At 45.4% G+C, this 15,644-nt stretch overlaps 2 protein-coding genes across 2 annotated transcripts in view; one reads left to right on the top strand and one right to left on the bottom strand.

The window, feature by feature from the left end:
- Nucleotides 1-2,677: 2,677 nt before the first annotated feature.
- Nucleotides 2,678-3,927, bottom strand: LIPT1 (lipoyltransferase 1). The gene is given in 2 exon segments (XM_009484824.2): nucleotides 2,678-3,855; nucleotides 3,858-3,927. Coding segments are annotated over 2 exon segments (1,230 nt in total). The 5' UTR covers nucleotides 3,910-3,927.
- Nucleotides 3,928-12,851: 8,924 nt separating this feature from the next.
- TSGA10 (testis specific 10) overlaps nucleotides 12,852-15,644 on the top strand; it is a 36,900-nt gene continuing 34,107 nt past the window's right edge. Inside the window, 1 exon segment of the mRNA XM_075725304.1 lies at nucleotides 12,852-12,908. Coding sequence (XP_075581419.1) covers nucleotides 12,852-12,908 — 57 coding nt within the window.

The raw sequence follows: 15,644 nt of genomic DNA, 5'->3' as shown, positions 1-15,644 counted from the left end.
AACAAAAGCATATTGTACAACTTAGGGTCACCTAGAGTTCTGCTCTCGGACAATCTGTTAACTAAACAAAAGCATAGTTAGGGTAGGGCCTTACAATGGACATCTGTAGCAACATCAGTTTTTGGCAATGCTGCCACTTGCACTTGTGTAGTTGGGTCATCACCTGGATTGTGCAGCCAGGACTGTCCCTCCTGGCATCATCTGTGGAGAGGAGCTTGAGCCACCTTCCCAGCTGCAGTCAGCCGAGCGTCGTTCAGTCCCACAGCGGGACTGCCGGTCCTGGCCGAGGGCTGGACTCACCCCCCGCTGACTGCTCGCCTTAGCTAAAGGTAGGTCACTTCTGCCATGTAATTTCCTCCTACTGAGTGCTGGTCAACCAGCCATCTTTTAAAGACCGCAGTGTGTAAGTACCATCATAACACCTCGCAAGGCCTTTGCAGGCCTCACTTGTTAAGGAATATTGGCAGCTAACGGTCTCATCTGCACGATTCAATTAGCAAAGGAGTGAGGTATTCATAAAAGGATATAGTGCCTAGGGCTTCCTAATCTGGCTGTCTAGATCCTCCTTATCTGAAGAATTGCAATCGCTGCTATTACTTACCATGCCATGCTTATTTGACAGTTTGGTGAAGAACAAATTGTATAAAGTATATAAACTGTAACTGCCTCACTTCAGCAGAGATCCTATCAGCAGAGACTGTCTCTGCTGCTCTGTGCTCTCTCCTGCAGCAATAAACTGTGCTGTTTTGACCTGATCAAAATTGCATTGCAGTTATTCCACAACAGAATTTGGTGCTGTGACTTGGATTCACGTGTCCTGCTTCACCTGGGAGGACCGCAGACTGATCCCTGCCAAAACCCCCTTGGTGCCACTTAGAAAGGTAAGGGACCTTTTGAAATCCTTCTCGGAGCTTCAGCCGAGGGTTGTCTGAACGGACAAGGACACTGGAAGTCAGAATGTCCTTACAGACCTAATCATAAATCTTTTAAGTCCAGCAAGATTCAGTCACCCTAACTTTCCACCCAACTTTTCCTTCATGCCACAGCCTCACAAATGTGATTAGGACAGCCCCAAGGACATAAACTTATTGCTCCTGTACTTTCTTTAGGCCAGATTGGTCCTTATTTATCTTGCCCTATTAACAGCAAGATTGTTTCTTGCCTAATTGATACTGGCGTTTCTCAATCCATTTTACGTGCCTCTGATTTTCCTGGAGTTCCCATATCTTCAGAAGTAGTAAACACTGTTGGTAGTTCAGGACAACCCATATGTCACCTGGTAACAAGCCCTTTGTCTGTAGCTATCCACCTCATTTCTGGATACCATGCTTTCCTTTGAAGTCCTACCACCCCAGTTAACCTTCTGGGAAAAGACTCTCATGTAAATTGGGTTGTGCTATGTACTGTGCCCTGAATGGAATTTACCTTGACGTGCCCACACCTCGACAGCATGAATTTATGGCTTTTTTGCTTGATGAACCTCCCACTTCAAATTTACCTAACTCTACTATTCAAGGGCAGTTTGGTGAAGAAGGAGTTGTGTAACATAAAGGTATGTAAACTCTGTAACTGCCTCATTTGGGCAGAGTTCACATCAGCGGAGACTGTCACTGCTGTGCTGGGTTCTCTCCTACAGCCGTAGCAATAAACTGCTTCTGTTCTGACCTGATCAAAATGGCGTTCTGCTTATTCAGCAACAACAGTGAAATACATCTTGAGCCTTTCTTTCATAATGTTACTTTATATTGACCTATTATTTTTATTTAACACGAAAACTGTCATTTTCCATTCATGATTGCCTTTCATTAGCAAATTTTCTCCTAGGTGGCAACATAAGGAACCCGTTTCTCCTAGATCTGTATTTGCAAGTGTATTTCCTAATGTAGAAGAAATATTCCCACTTTCAGCTTAGATACCAGTACCTATGGCCACAGTGACTCCCAGCTTTGTGCCAGGCCGTGCAGGTGCAAAGGAGGCACACGTGGCCTCCCTCCCAGTTAGCCTCTCCCACCCCCATCACATAAACCCCCACACTGAACTTCCTAATCCTTCCCCCTGCTTTTGCACATGCGTGGACAAAAGCCCTAATCCAGGGTGGGACTGCTGGACTGATTCACGATGCAGTGGCGAGCTTAGCTTACTACCGTGCTTCTAGGGAGGGAGAGGATCACCGGCACTCTGTAAGGACGGACTTTCAACCAGAAACCAGGGGGACATCCCTCTCCACACAGCTCAGGGGCTGAGACACGGCCTCTGAGGCACTACGACCTGCAAGGAGCAGGATGCAGGCTGGGGGATCCAGTGCAGCAGCACAGCGGCAGCTTTCCACCTACCCCATCCCACCTCTGTCAGCCATTTGTACCTTCCCTGCTAGAGCTGGTTTGGGATGCTGCCACCATTTTCCCTGGTTTAAGCAGTGATGATGTCTGTCACCATGGGGTGATACAGAGCTATAGCCTATTACAGTGGCTTACATCCTACAGTTTGGGAACCTCAGGTGCAGGCAGTGTGAAATCTAATTGCTAGTAGGTAATATTAAGCAAAAGCACAAGATTAGACAGCTTTAATGACTAATAAGAGAAAAATTCTGCTTGTAGAAATTAATGTTTTAATTTTGTTCTCAATAAATTAAATTTAAAAAGCAGCAGAAGTTTAACTTACATTTTCAAAATGCAAGTCACATTAATGTTACCACATTCTCACATAGCAGATTCCACCTGCTGTGCAACTCATCATCTTGTGGACACAATCTTAGTAATGTTGTTGCCAGTGTAGTGGCTTCATTTGGGCAAAACTTACTGCCAGTAAGGCTCTTCACCAGTTCACTACACAGTGCTGGTGGCAGCCACTGCTCCGGCAGATAAATGTTACAGACTTCAATCCTTCCATGCTTTACATCCATATCTACTTTAACATCAAGAACAGAATCTTTATAGACCATGTTAAAACAAGTGCTAACGCTGAACTTCGGTGTCTTTCCATACACCCATTCCCAGGTTCGTAGTTCTTTAGTTTTATTATTAATTCCAGGAAGCACAGTCTCATCAGCTGGATTTATTAAGGTGATATGATTATCTATTTGGTGTTGCGTAGCATATGTGTCAGCAATGGCATCCAGGAGCACCTCATAAGTTAAACTAGGATCCTCTTCAAAGAGATTTTTCACTGAGGCCGGCACACTAGGAGTGGCATTGCTTTTTAACCCTTTATAAGGACTCTTTAGCACAGAAGATAAAACAAACTTATCTGCGTTACAGAGTAAGGTACAGTGGTGATAAGCAGTTGTCCTTCCCAGCTTTGCCGCAGTACCTGAGATTTTGTATTGCCTATCGAGCAAGATGTCATATCTGTCAGTGACATGTACATCTAACTGGGGGCGCAAGGCTTTCAGTGCCTTCACAACTAGCTTCAGGTTTTCCATTCGTTCATATTTTTTTCTGGATGTAAAGAAAGTCAAATTGATATTGCCCAAGTCATGGTAAACTGTCCCTCCTCCGCTTCTTCTCCTGGCTAGTTTTATATTTTTTTGCCTTAGTAGCCTGAGGTTGCATTCCTGCCAGGGATTCTGATGTCTCCCTATTACCACAGCGGGGGAATTCCTCCAAAGGAAAAGGACCTGTCGGTTCTCTAAATTCACGTGGTCATGGATCCAGTCTTCCACAGCTAGATTTTGGTAAATATCATTAGAAATAGACTGAATAATGAGGCCTCCGCTAGTTGTGCTTCTGAAGCCAGCTTTTGGAGTCCTGAGGACGCAGGACAGCTGCAGGCAGCTCTTTAATAATGACGGGAGTACCATGTTTTTAATAACCGGACAGTAGATGGAAGGAGTGCTTGATCTGCTAAAGCTGAACGCGGCAAATGCACAACCTGCTCTTGCGACAGAAACGAAACGCTGGGGGCGGTCATTGCGCCGTCATGCTCTCCCCAAAGTAGCAATGCTCCTGAACCGATGCGAGTTACAAGGCAGGTTTCTCCTCTTGAAGCTAGTGACGCCGTTCAAACCCTGACACGTGCTGAACATAAAAGCTGGGGTAGCGTCAGAGTAGCTTCTCCTCGCAGCCCTTAGTGCCTAAAAGAACAAAGGAAGAAATGGAATTAAACTGTGCGTTTTCCCCTCACTCAATACGGTCTTGCTACTACAATTTTACTTCGTGTATTTTGCTAAACTTAATTTTCCCAGTCCAGTTTTTATTAGTTTTTTCACGGATCTGATTAAAAAAAAAAAAAAACCAAACCAGGTGCAACCAGTTCACGAGCGTGCTGGGTCAGTGGCGCAGGGCGCGCCGCCCCGGAGCCTGCAGCGCCCTGCCGAGAGGCGAGGCGCGCCCCGACCAGTTACCGGAGCCCGCGCCCTCCGCTGCCGCCGCGGGCGCCATTTCGCTCCCTCAGCCACGGCGGCTCCCCTCGGCGGCCGCCCCTCACCGAGCGCCGGCAGGCCCCGTCCCCCCGCGGGGCCGCACCGAGGCGATGCACCCCACCACCACCATCGTGTGTCCCCGACCCCCCAAAAAAAAACCCCGGCCGGCCCCGGGCGCGCGGGGCGGTACTCACGGCGGGGAGGGGCGAGGCGGGGCGAGGCGAGGCGGCGCTCGCGCGCTGCCGAACGGCTTCCGCTTCCCGGGGTTAGAGGTGCCGGGGGCGGGCGGGGCTGCCCCGGGAAGCGGCCGAACCTCCCGCGGTGGGAGGCTGTGGAAGGGATAGGCGGTGTTAAAGGAAGCAGGGCGGTGTTGGGCCTTTACTGCCTCTCACAAGACGGTAACTGCGGGGCAGCGGACGGTGCCCGCAAGAGGGAAGGCGCGCAACGGGTAGAACGGATGGTTCTTCCTGCAGGGCCCGGCGGTGCAGCCCCTCCCGCAGCGTGTTCCGGGTGCTAAGAAGCTTTCGGGAGTTCAAAGAGGAGACCGAACAAGTTAACACAAATGCGAACATACCGAACTCTGTATTTCATGAAGATACAGAAACTACATGTTGATACCATAATTCATTAACGAGCTGGAAATGGACAAAGACTAGATAATTAAAGAGGTATCACATGCAGCAGATTGTCTTCAGATTTGCATTGATTTCAGCCATTCTTAAAGTCTCCCAGACCTTAGCTATAACTCTTCATCAAGAGCTGTTGTCCGCATTTAAAGTTACACTGTGGGCCAGCGCTCAGCACTACTGGTTGCAGTTTTTATCCACGGTAGCATCTGGAGGGGCAAATATGTGCTACATACCTCTTGCTGGTGTACACATATTCGTAAAGTATACGTTGCATGCTCTTATTTCTCATTCCTCCTCGATAGCGGAGTCCCAAGACATGAAGGAATTCTAGAGAAACAGGGCAGGATGGTGGATTGTGATAATTCATATAGACTATTCCTCTTGAAGAGGAACAGTTACAGGTAATTCTTCTTCTTTCCAGTTCTAGGAATAGGTGGCTTAGGAAGAAACACCAAGTCAATATCCTTATTCAGGTGAAACAGATTATTTGAGGAAACAGTTCGGCTTTGGGTATGGGGTGTTCATAGGTTTGCTTTACCAATAAAGAAAACTTTATGATGGGGCCTGAATTGCCTTTACCTTCTGATTGAAGAAACAGTACTAGAACAGCTATATTCTCTGAAAGGTGAAGGAGAAGAGAAGGTGGATAACGGGTGAAAGGCTTCTGAGATGAAAGATGTGAGCTTGGGGTCATTTCCTACAGAAGAACTGGATCGAGAAGAGCATGACAGTTCCTTACCAAACTCTTAAAAAGAAAGGTGTGGGTGTAGTAGGGCAAGCAAAACATAACAAACCATCACCACATGGGTGCTGGTAGTAACTAGTGGGAGAAACAGACTCTACAAGGAGCCTGACTTGATGTGTGCCCCAGCACTTGGCAGGTTGTATTATCACACTAAAAAGAAAAAAGTAGGTAATTACTTTAAGCAGTTTGAAATGGGCATAACTTCTTGCTACACTAGACTGGTGATAACTTTTCACTGGGTGAACTATTCTCTAATACATGGGATAAAATCATGTGGAATTTGTCTGTAAAAATGTGTTGATTTATTGTTCCAAATATTAGAAAATCAGCTTTTGAGGCAGCTGGCAGAATGCAAAAGTGAACCTGGGCACCGTAACACTGGTCAGAGGAAGTGAAATGCATCTTGTAGGAATTCGATGGTAATAAAAAAATAAACAAGATGTGGGATCATTTGTTTCTGTTTTGGCACGTAAATCTTGGAAATTTGTAATGTGTCATTGTTTTTTGCCACCAGGTGTCACTAAAAACATACGGTGAGCTGTTACACTGGGTTTTTCAAGTTGAAAACCCTGGGCATTAACCAAAGCAACTCTCTGTTCCTTTAATTAGAACCAGAATTTACTAAAAATGTGAAGTGTGCAGAATATGAGGTGGACAGATAAAAATGCTGCAATAAATACCTTTTCTGAAAAGTGGCTATTGTTGAAGACAAAGTCAGCAAGATAGTTAGAAAGATTCTCGCAATAAGCAAAAAGTATGAATTTATAAACAGGATGATGTTACATTATAAGACAGCAGAAGATCCTGAGAGAGACACACAAAATCTCAGAATATGGAGTTATCCCATGGTAGGATCCAGCAAAAACTACCTTAGTGACAGTTATTCCAGTGTTTCTCTCAGGAATGCAACTCTGGGTTGCATTGAACCCAGGATTGAACTCTGGGTTCAATCTCTGCGTGCAGGAATCCCCAAGCCATTGGGCTACTCTTCTGTGATGGAAGTCTGAGGCAAACATCCATCCACATGGCCATTGCTAATTTTCACAGAGCCTCGGACAGCAGCCTAAAGAGGATTTATTACTTTATTTGCTCTAGCAGGAGCTGAATTATGTGTGAAGATGTGATTGGGGCAAGAGGGGGGAAGAAGGCTTGTGTTAGCAGAAGAGAGGTTGAACAAAGTTGTAACAATGCCGCCATCTTCTTCCCTGTGGACCCAACTAATGCCTTTCTAGACTTGACTTCAAATACCCAGCTTGCCAACTGGACTTCCGCGGTAAGAGGTACTCTGGTCACCTTAGCTCTGCTGTTCTCATCATAAATGTTGAACTTTTATAAGTCTTTAGAAATACAACATTCTCCCAACTCATTTTAGAGAGATTTTTCCCATTTTTCTGTCAGTTCTTAGAACAAAGACCTCCTTGTAATGATTCAGGGTCTTTGTTTTTCATGGGCCAGTAAATAAGCCAGACTCACGCAGTTGCTGTGGCTTCAAGTCTCATGGCCCAGCTACCCCATAATTCTGCATTCATGTTTTACTGCATTCACATTGCTGTCAATGTCAACTGCGTGAACTTCCTATCAACCAGCTCAGTGACTATTCTAATAACGAGATTAAAATAATTGAGGTTTTTTCTCTGCGGGAATCACAGGAAAGGGGCAAGTCTATCAAATGAACATCAATACCAGAAAACATCTCTGCCATGTTATATTGGCTAACAGGACTGGTGTCCTTCTGACTCCTTAAACAGGCCATGCATTCTGTTACAGAAACACATCCTTGATGCCCGCTCTAGGCCCAACAATCGAGGTAATTCGGAACAAATTATGATGTTTGCATATCTGGCCTAATTTGTCCCAAATTTCCAGGTGTGGTATTTGATGCTTTCCTAATGGATGAAGTGTACACACTATGATTTTCATTTCTCTCCTCACTCAGTCTAGTGAGGACTGCATTATGTAGAAAGCTGTGAGTTTTGGAGGGTGAGGTTAATGTAAGAGAGAGGGTGCAAAGCTATACTAATGCCATCTTCTCTGTGGACCTAAATAATAACCTTTCTGGATTGGACTTTTAACATTAACCAGCATTAACACGTAAGAGACAACTCACCATACGTCACTTAGAGAAAAACATAGACATACCAGAACAAAGCCAACTAAAAATGTGTGATTTTACTTCTAAAATGAATTTTCATGAATAATAATTTTGATAAAGTTATGAAAACCTGAAATGCTATCTCTTCACATGATAATGCAGAATCTTCTGTGATGATACCCACCATACCAAAATCAGAAAGTAAGACTTAGAAGACATCCAGGATGAGGAGAGAAGATGACTGTTTCTCTTGCCCTTTTTCTGGAAATTAAAATCTTCGAATTTCTTCTCTGTCTTTGGGTGGGGAAGTATTCAGAAGTATTGCTCTATTAGAAGTGTCAGCTTGCCAAAAAACCGCTGTCATTTACCCAGCACTGTCTCCAGAATATAAAATCCGTGCTAATACCTAACAGGGAAGAGAGCACATTTTCTCTTCTCAGCTTGACTTTGGCACTACCTAAAGCAGCCTGTTTCAAAGACTGTTTATATCCATGCCAGACACAAGCAGGCACCGGGAGCCACAGGATTCACACAGCCTCCTTGCCCTTTTCACATCACTTCCTTCAAAGGTGTCAGTCTTCTCATCCCTGTCTGTGCTATTCCAAGAAGAGAGGTGCAGCTAGAGGTGCTGTAAATGAGAACTCCTATCCTGGGGTATAAGAAAACATAAGAAGTAATTTCTTTCATATGATTTTGTTAATGGCATAAAGAAAAGCATAATTAGCTGTGTAATACCTTCACGTTTTAACTTTACAATGTTTGTAAACCAGTTTTGAGTCCTAGCACTCAAAACCAGGAATGAATTCAGACTGGGGTTCATCATATGTACGAAGCTAATGCTTGACACTGCCAAGAAACAAGTGCGATGTTAAAGGTAATATTTATTCTGGACAATACAACTGGCACATATATCTCACAAATACATTGTCGTGGTTTAGCCCCAGCCAGCAACTAAGCACCACGCAGCTGCTCACTCACTCCCCCTACCCCGATGGGATGGGGGAGAGAATCGGAGGAGTAAGAGTGAGAAACACTCCTGGGTTGAGATAAGAACAGTTTAATAATTGAAATAAAGTAAAATAGTAATGCTAATAGTAACAGTATAATAATGATAATAATAATAATGATACATGAAGCAAGTGATGCACAATGCAATTGCTCACCACCCGCCGACCGATACCCAGACAGTTCCCAAGCAGCGATCGCTGCTCCCTGGCCACCCCCCCCCCCCAGTTTCTATACTGAGCATGACGTCATATGGTATGGAATAGCCCTTTGGTCAGTTTGGATCAACTGTTCTGGCTGTGCCCCCTCCCAGTTTCTTGTGCGCCTGGCAGAGCATGGGAAGCTGAAAAAGTCCTTGACTAACATAAGCAGTACTCAGCAACAACTAAAACATCAGTGTGTTATCAACATTCTTCTCCTACTAAATCCAAAACACAGCACTGTGCCTGCTACTAGGAAGAAAATTAACTCTATCCCAGCCGAAACCAGGACATACATATGTAAATTCAATGGGTTTAAGATAGAAGATAAGGTTTAGTTAAAGGAAAGCTATTTTCACAAGATAAAGTCTTTCTTATCTAACACTTGTTTTGTTCTTGTCAAGCCAGAGAGATTCTATGGCAGCTGTTGGAGTTTTCATCTGTAAAAGCGTCTCCTCACATACTAGTTTCTGAAAGAGACGAACCTAATTAGAGTAGAGGTGTTAAGCTCAGCTCCCTGAGCTTGCTGTCTGTCCTGGGTGATTGGCTGTGGCAGTTTTAGAATACCCATCTTCTCTCCTGGGGCTGGACTGACAAGGCAGGACTGCTTGGCTTTGTCGCTGAAATCTTCTGACCTGTAAGCATTGCTCATGCTGCCTTTCCCTGTGTTTCTCTGAGGCTTTTGGATTGATCGGGGGTGAGGCCCATGCCTCATGTGTGCAAATGGGGCCAGGGAGGTTTGAATTAAAGGTAGTTAAGGGTGCTTTAAACCTAAAGAATTCCATTCAAACCAACAATGGGAGGTATTATTGCATATGTCAGAGTATGCCAGTCTGTGATATTTACCCACCTCCCTGTCTCCATGCCCAAATAACTATGAAGAATTTGAAAGGGCTAAAACTCTGACAATACCTGACTCAGATAGTTTTAGTTATCTGCTGAGACAGATATTTCGAAGAATGTGACTCCTTGTCTGGCACGATTAAAACAGACCCTGAGCAAGCTCGTTAGGCTTCTAGACTCAGGACCCCCGTGCTGAGATGAGCACTCAAGGAACTGGTTTCGTAGCATTCCAAGGCCAAAGGACTGATGAGCTAATTCGAATGACCATAAATGGACAAAAGAAGCCCAAAAGTTCAGCTAGCGGACAAGTGAAGAAGACTATTGGAGACCACCAGAGGACCCCCGAAGACCTCCAAAGAGGGCGATTATGCATGCGGATTGGACATTTGCATATGATAATGATCTCATGTTTATGTAGATGAATTCTCAGAAATCATATGAATATGTATAACTTGATAGTATAAAATCTCTGGAAGTTTGCCAAATCGTTGGAGCACTCATGGTGGAATGATCCCCAGTGCTGCAATAAAGAATGCCTGCTTAATAGTAACTTTGTTGATATTGAGTTTTATTTCGGGAAATTTCTGAAGACTCCGTTTCCTCTTACGGAGAGGTTCGGACTTTGAAGAATAGTATCTGCGAATTTTTGTATCAAATTGAACTATTATTTGAGGAAGTCACCTTTTTCTCTCTCCAGGTCTGGAGAGAACATTCTATCACTTGAGGAGAGGCTTGGCTTATCTCCCCCTGCCCCCAACAAAAAAGCCATTCAAAAAGATACAGCAGCTACCAGTCACTCAATATTCATTTGTATTTATGTATTGGGTCTGGCTGAGAAGGAGTTACTCTTCCCTAAAGCAGCCCTCACAGTGCTGTGCTTTGTATTGGTAGCTGGAAAGGTGTTGATAACACACCAGTGTTCTGGCCACTGCTGAGCAGTGCTCACACAGCGTCAAGGCTGTCCCTCCAACGTTCCCCCCTCACCAGTAGGCTGGGGGTGGGCAAGATCTTGGGGAGGGGACATGGCCAGGAGAGCTGACCCAAACTGACCACAGGGATATTCCATACCATACAACGTCAGCTCAGCAATAAAGTTAAGAGAAAGGAGGAGGCATTTGTTTTTTACATTTGTCTTCCGGAGCAACTGCTACACATACCGAAGCCCTGCTTCCTGGGAAGTGGCTGGACATCACCTGCTGATGGGAAGTAGAGAATAAAATCTTCATTTTCCTTTTGCTTCCGCGCATGGCCTTTGCTTTTGCTTTTTATTAAACTGCCTTTATCTTGACCCATGAGGCTTTTTTCCATCTCATTTTCTCCCTGCCTGTCCTGCTGAGGTTGGGAGTGATAGAGCGGCTTCGTGGCACCTGGCATCCAGCCAAGGTCAACCCACCACAACTTAAAACTAATATGAGTTTTTGACTTTTCTTGACTTTAGTAATGTTTATTGAACTATGCTATAAGTTGTAAACCTGGTATCTGAAAGTTTAATTTTGATAGATGAGAGTTACTCAAAAACCTTTCAAGACGAAATCAAGTAGAGAGAGAAAATTTTCTATGAAGACAGTGCTCATAAATATTTATATCAGAAATAATGGAAAAAGAGTTTTACTGATGATTTTGTACAGTGTTTTACAGTGCACATGTTCTTACCTTTTCTGGCCGCTGATTCAGGTTTTTTAACGATTTTTTAGGTTTATTTCTAACCTCTCATTTGGTTTTGCCTCTAGCATTTCAGTCATACACACCTGTAAGGACAACGGGTATTATGATCATCTTTGTAAGCACGATTAAAGAGAACAAGAGTACAGAGACTGCATGCTCGCTACACAGAGCCACTCAGGTAAGCTGCTGTGCTGGTACTGTGCCAGAAGTTGGTACGTCCATGGCAGCAGCTTGGCTGCAGCTCCCTGTGTTGTCCCAAAGATGGGTTCCTTACCAGGTTTGCAAGAACCAATTCACACACTGAGTCAAGATACTCGCTTTATTCCATTTCTGCACAGAGATGGGTGCTAGGTGGTAATTCCACAAAGCTAGCACAGCCCATTTTCCTTGCATCACATATTGATACAATTAAACAAAGTCACCACGCCTTCTGTTCGCACCTGTTAGTCATTAGTTATTTCTACCTTTGCTTCGATTTAAAGACATAGCTCCCTTTAAAATCCCTACAAGCGCTCAGTGGGTAGGGGTCTCCCTTTGGAGGGGGGGGGGGGGCTCTTCCAACAGATGTGTGTTTTTTGTACTGTAATGGGCTGGTTCACTTAGGGGCCAGTAATTAGCGGCTCTTGCTGACTAGTAAAAGAGTAAAGGGGAGTTTTGACACTCAAAGGTATATGTTCGTTGTTTTAGAGATCTCCTGGCCTTCTGCTCCTCATTGTAGATATCCCGGTGCCTATTATCTTTAGCACTTTCCTTCAGCAGTCAGTCATCACCTGCAGGGCTCGCAGCCCAAGGAAACGGGACAGCCTCGCGGGGAAGGGCGATGTTGCGAGAATGTAGCAGCGATGGTAGCTTTTCCTGCACGGGGAGAACTGGAGTCGGGGTTTCTGCGGCTCTTCACAACCGTCCAGACCAGCCAAAGCTTCTACTCAGCCACCTGGAAGAAGGCGAACCACCCCCCGCCTTAGCCGCGCTCCCGCTGCGGAGAGCTTCGCCCCACCGCCGCCGCGGGCAGGCGAGGAGATGCTGTGCCGGTGCAGAGGCCCGCGGGCCGTCCCCGGGGCTGAGGAGACCGCCTTCAGCCACCCGGGGGCGCGCAGGCCGTCCCCTCCCGCCGCCTCCTGCCTGCCCCGGCCGGGCTGAGGGGGGCGGTTGGGAGGGCGCGGCAGCCCGCCGGCCGTTGCCAGGCGCGCGGGGCGGGCGGCAGCCGTTGGGGCGTGGCGCCCCCCTGCCGGCGGGAGCGGCGGCAACTGCGGGTGAGCGGCGGGGCGGGCAGCGGCGGCCGCCGGCGCCTCAGCTGGCCCCGGCCGCCGCCATGAGCGGCCGGCGCTCCCCGGGGCGCCGTGGGGGGAGAGCGGAGGGTCGGCCCAAGGTAGAGAGCGGCGGGGCTCGCCTGGGCGCCCCGCCCGCCTGCCCCGTGGGCCCGGGGGGTTGCGCGGCGCCGGGGTGCGCCGAGCGGCCGGGGGGGAGCGGTGCGGGGGGTGCGGGCGCTGCAGGTGCTGCCTACGCTGTGGAGGACAAGGAGGAAAGGAGCATCTTAAATGGCTGACCACTGAGATACTTGGGACGCAGAAACGGTTTGGGGGACTTCGTCCAAAAAGCGTGCTAACTCTGAATCCTTTCATTTGCGCTGCGAGTGCTTTTAGCGCTGCATGAAGCTTAGAGGGGGTCTTCGTGCGAAGTCTCATCCCAGTTGCAAGGGGGTTGCATTATGGCCGTTCAGAGCATGGTGGTGAAATGTGTCAACTGCGGTAGTTAAATCTTGCCACTTTATGGCAAGGATAAATAATAGTTATTTTAGGAAATAGAAATATTATCATGTCTTTCAAAAAGTGCTCTTTCACCAGTTGAGTAAAAGTATTGTAAGTGAGCAAATACTATGTATTCTGTCTGTAAACCTGAGTCCTCCATGCTCAGCGAGGTACTGAAGGTACCAGTAGCTTGCAAATTACTCCGATCTGTTCTCTTCCTTCTTCCCTTTCTGGAAAGACTAGGGCAATGCATATAACTGGAGAAAGTTGCCAGTGCCTCTTTCAGAGAGAAGAGAATATTAGGATGGGATTCACCTCGTCTGTTTTGACGTGTCAACGGTGATGATGACAGTAATAGAGATGTCTAGGCTGTCTTTATTGTCAGATGTACTCCTCGGGCATGATTAATTGTAGGATGAATGCCTAAAATCAATCGTGGGAATCACTTTCTAGAAGTGCATCTTTGTAGATACCCAAAATTCAATCAGCTTACTCCTGAACAAGATTATCACTTATACTGGTGCTTAAAAACACCTCGAGGCTGATACTTGGTGGCAGAGGTTTGATTCAGATGAAGTTGAATGTGGTAGGGAAATAACTCCGTGAACCAGGCTGCCCTAAATTTCTCTGAAACTATTGAACCTGAGCATGGAGAGAAACTGTTGTGGTCATGCTGTTGGTGATAACTTCCTGCTGGTGGGAAGCTGAATGTTCATATTCTGTTGTTAGACCTGTGGGCTGCTTCCCAAATCCTAAGAGGAGCAGGCTGTCAGGCCTTGAATAGCACTGCAAGGCATGGGTGTGCTTGCCACTCGCCCTGTCTCACTGTGGCTCATTCATCTTTCACTGAGGAACTCATTCCAGTGACCCTAGTTTATCATAGTTATTCCGAGAAAGCTCCCAGAGAGCACTCGGGGAGCACATCTTTTTCTTCCTTCTTGTATGTCAAAGTATGTGTGCATTTGTAAGGAAACGGAAGCGGCAGTACTGTGAGTTGATGATGACAAGCCCCATATCCCTATGTTCAGCTGAACTGAACAGCATTTGAACACTTAAAAATGTTTCTGGCCTTGCTCTGTATTTGAGGGGATACTGATAGATGGACATAAGCTATGAACTATCTCTATGTTTCTTATTATCATGTATTTCCTCTATTTTGATAGAGCTGAAATACAAAAAGATGCTTTTCTGCATCTTTTTGTGCCTAGGAAGTTAAATGGTAGCATTCTCCTTCCCAATTTATATTGCTGGAACAAGCTGCCATGAGCTAGAGCAGAGTGCAGTGACATGACAGGAGCGAAGGTTGTTGGTGCTTTACAATTTTTTATGGCTATGAGTATTCTTTCAGAGTGTGGTATTGTTTTTTAAGTCTATAAAGCCTTAAATGATCGGTAATTTTGTCTGTTTACAGACCATTTTCATTGTGAGCACACTTGTAATTAGCTAAGGTGCTCAAATTATAATTCCTGTCTGTAGAAAGCAGAATAAGTTGCTAAAATGGTGTTTTACATGAAGAACCCTTAATTTTGTAGTCTAAATACAATATCTCTGAGTGCTTGCCAGAACTTTCTTGGTTATCCAAGAGAAGATGAGGGGGGAAAATCATAGACTCATGGAATCATTCAGGTTGGAAAAGACCCTTAAGATGTGATACAGCTTGGCTGTATGGAGCAACAGAACCACTTTTGGTGTAGTCAGTTACTTGAGGGTGTAGATGTGACTCAGACTTCAGTTTTGTCATTTGAAGTGGTTTTTGTACGTTCAGATGCAGGGTAGGGTTTAGCCTCCCTGCCCTTCATTAGCACTCCTCGCTGTGTAAAGCAGGCATCATTGTGAACTTCTTCCAGTAATAGCAGAGCTGTATTCTCCCCAAGTTTTATAGCTTAATAAAAGTGCGGAAATCCCAAAACACAGATGTACAGATGCTGTCTCTACTGGCCTTTGTGGATGCTTTCTGTGGTGGTTTTCTTGTTTGTTTTTGTTTGTTAGTTTGTTTAAAAACTACTTTTCCATTCAACCAACCCGTAATTATCACATTTCCAGGTTTATAACTGTACTTTGTTATTAATTCAGTAGCATTAGCTGGATCAGGCTTGATGAAAACATAAAAATAAAATTAAAATGAAAAAAAAATTTGTAATTTTTTCACTGACTTTCCTAATATATATTTATATACCCCATTGAACAGAAGAAGTGGCAAAATGTCACAGGCCAGAGCCCACTCAGAAAGCTTTTAGTCACAAAGCATCTTTCAGGTCTTCCTAAATAATTCAAAATGTATTTTTGTGCACTGCTAGCAGCATCTGAAGAAATCTGTCTCTGACTGTTAGAATCAACTGAACCTTGCAGAATTCAGT

This window comes from Pelecanus crispus, chromosome 1 (assembly GCF_030463565.1).
Source record: "Pelecanus crispus isolate bPelCri1 chromosome 1, bPelCri1.pri, whole genome shotgun sequence".
Taxonomy (NCBI): Eukaryota; Metazoa; Chordata; class Aves; order Pelecaniformes; family Pelecanidae; genus Pelecanus; species Pelecanus crispus.
The sequence above is the reverse complement of the archived record's forward strand: the minus strand, read 5'-3'. Positions and strand labels throughout refer to the sequence as shown.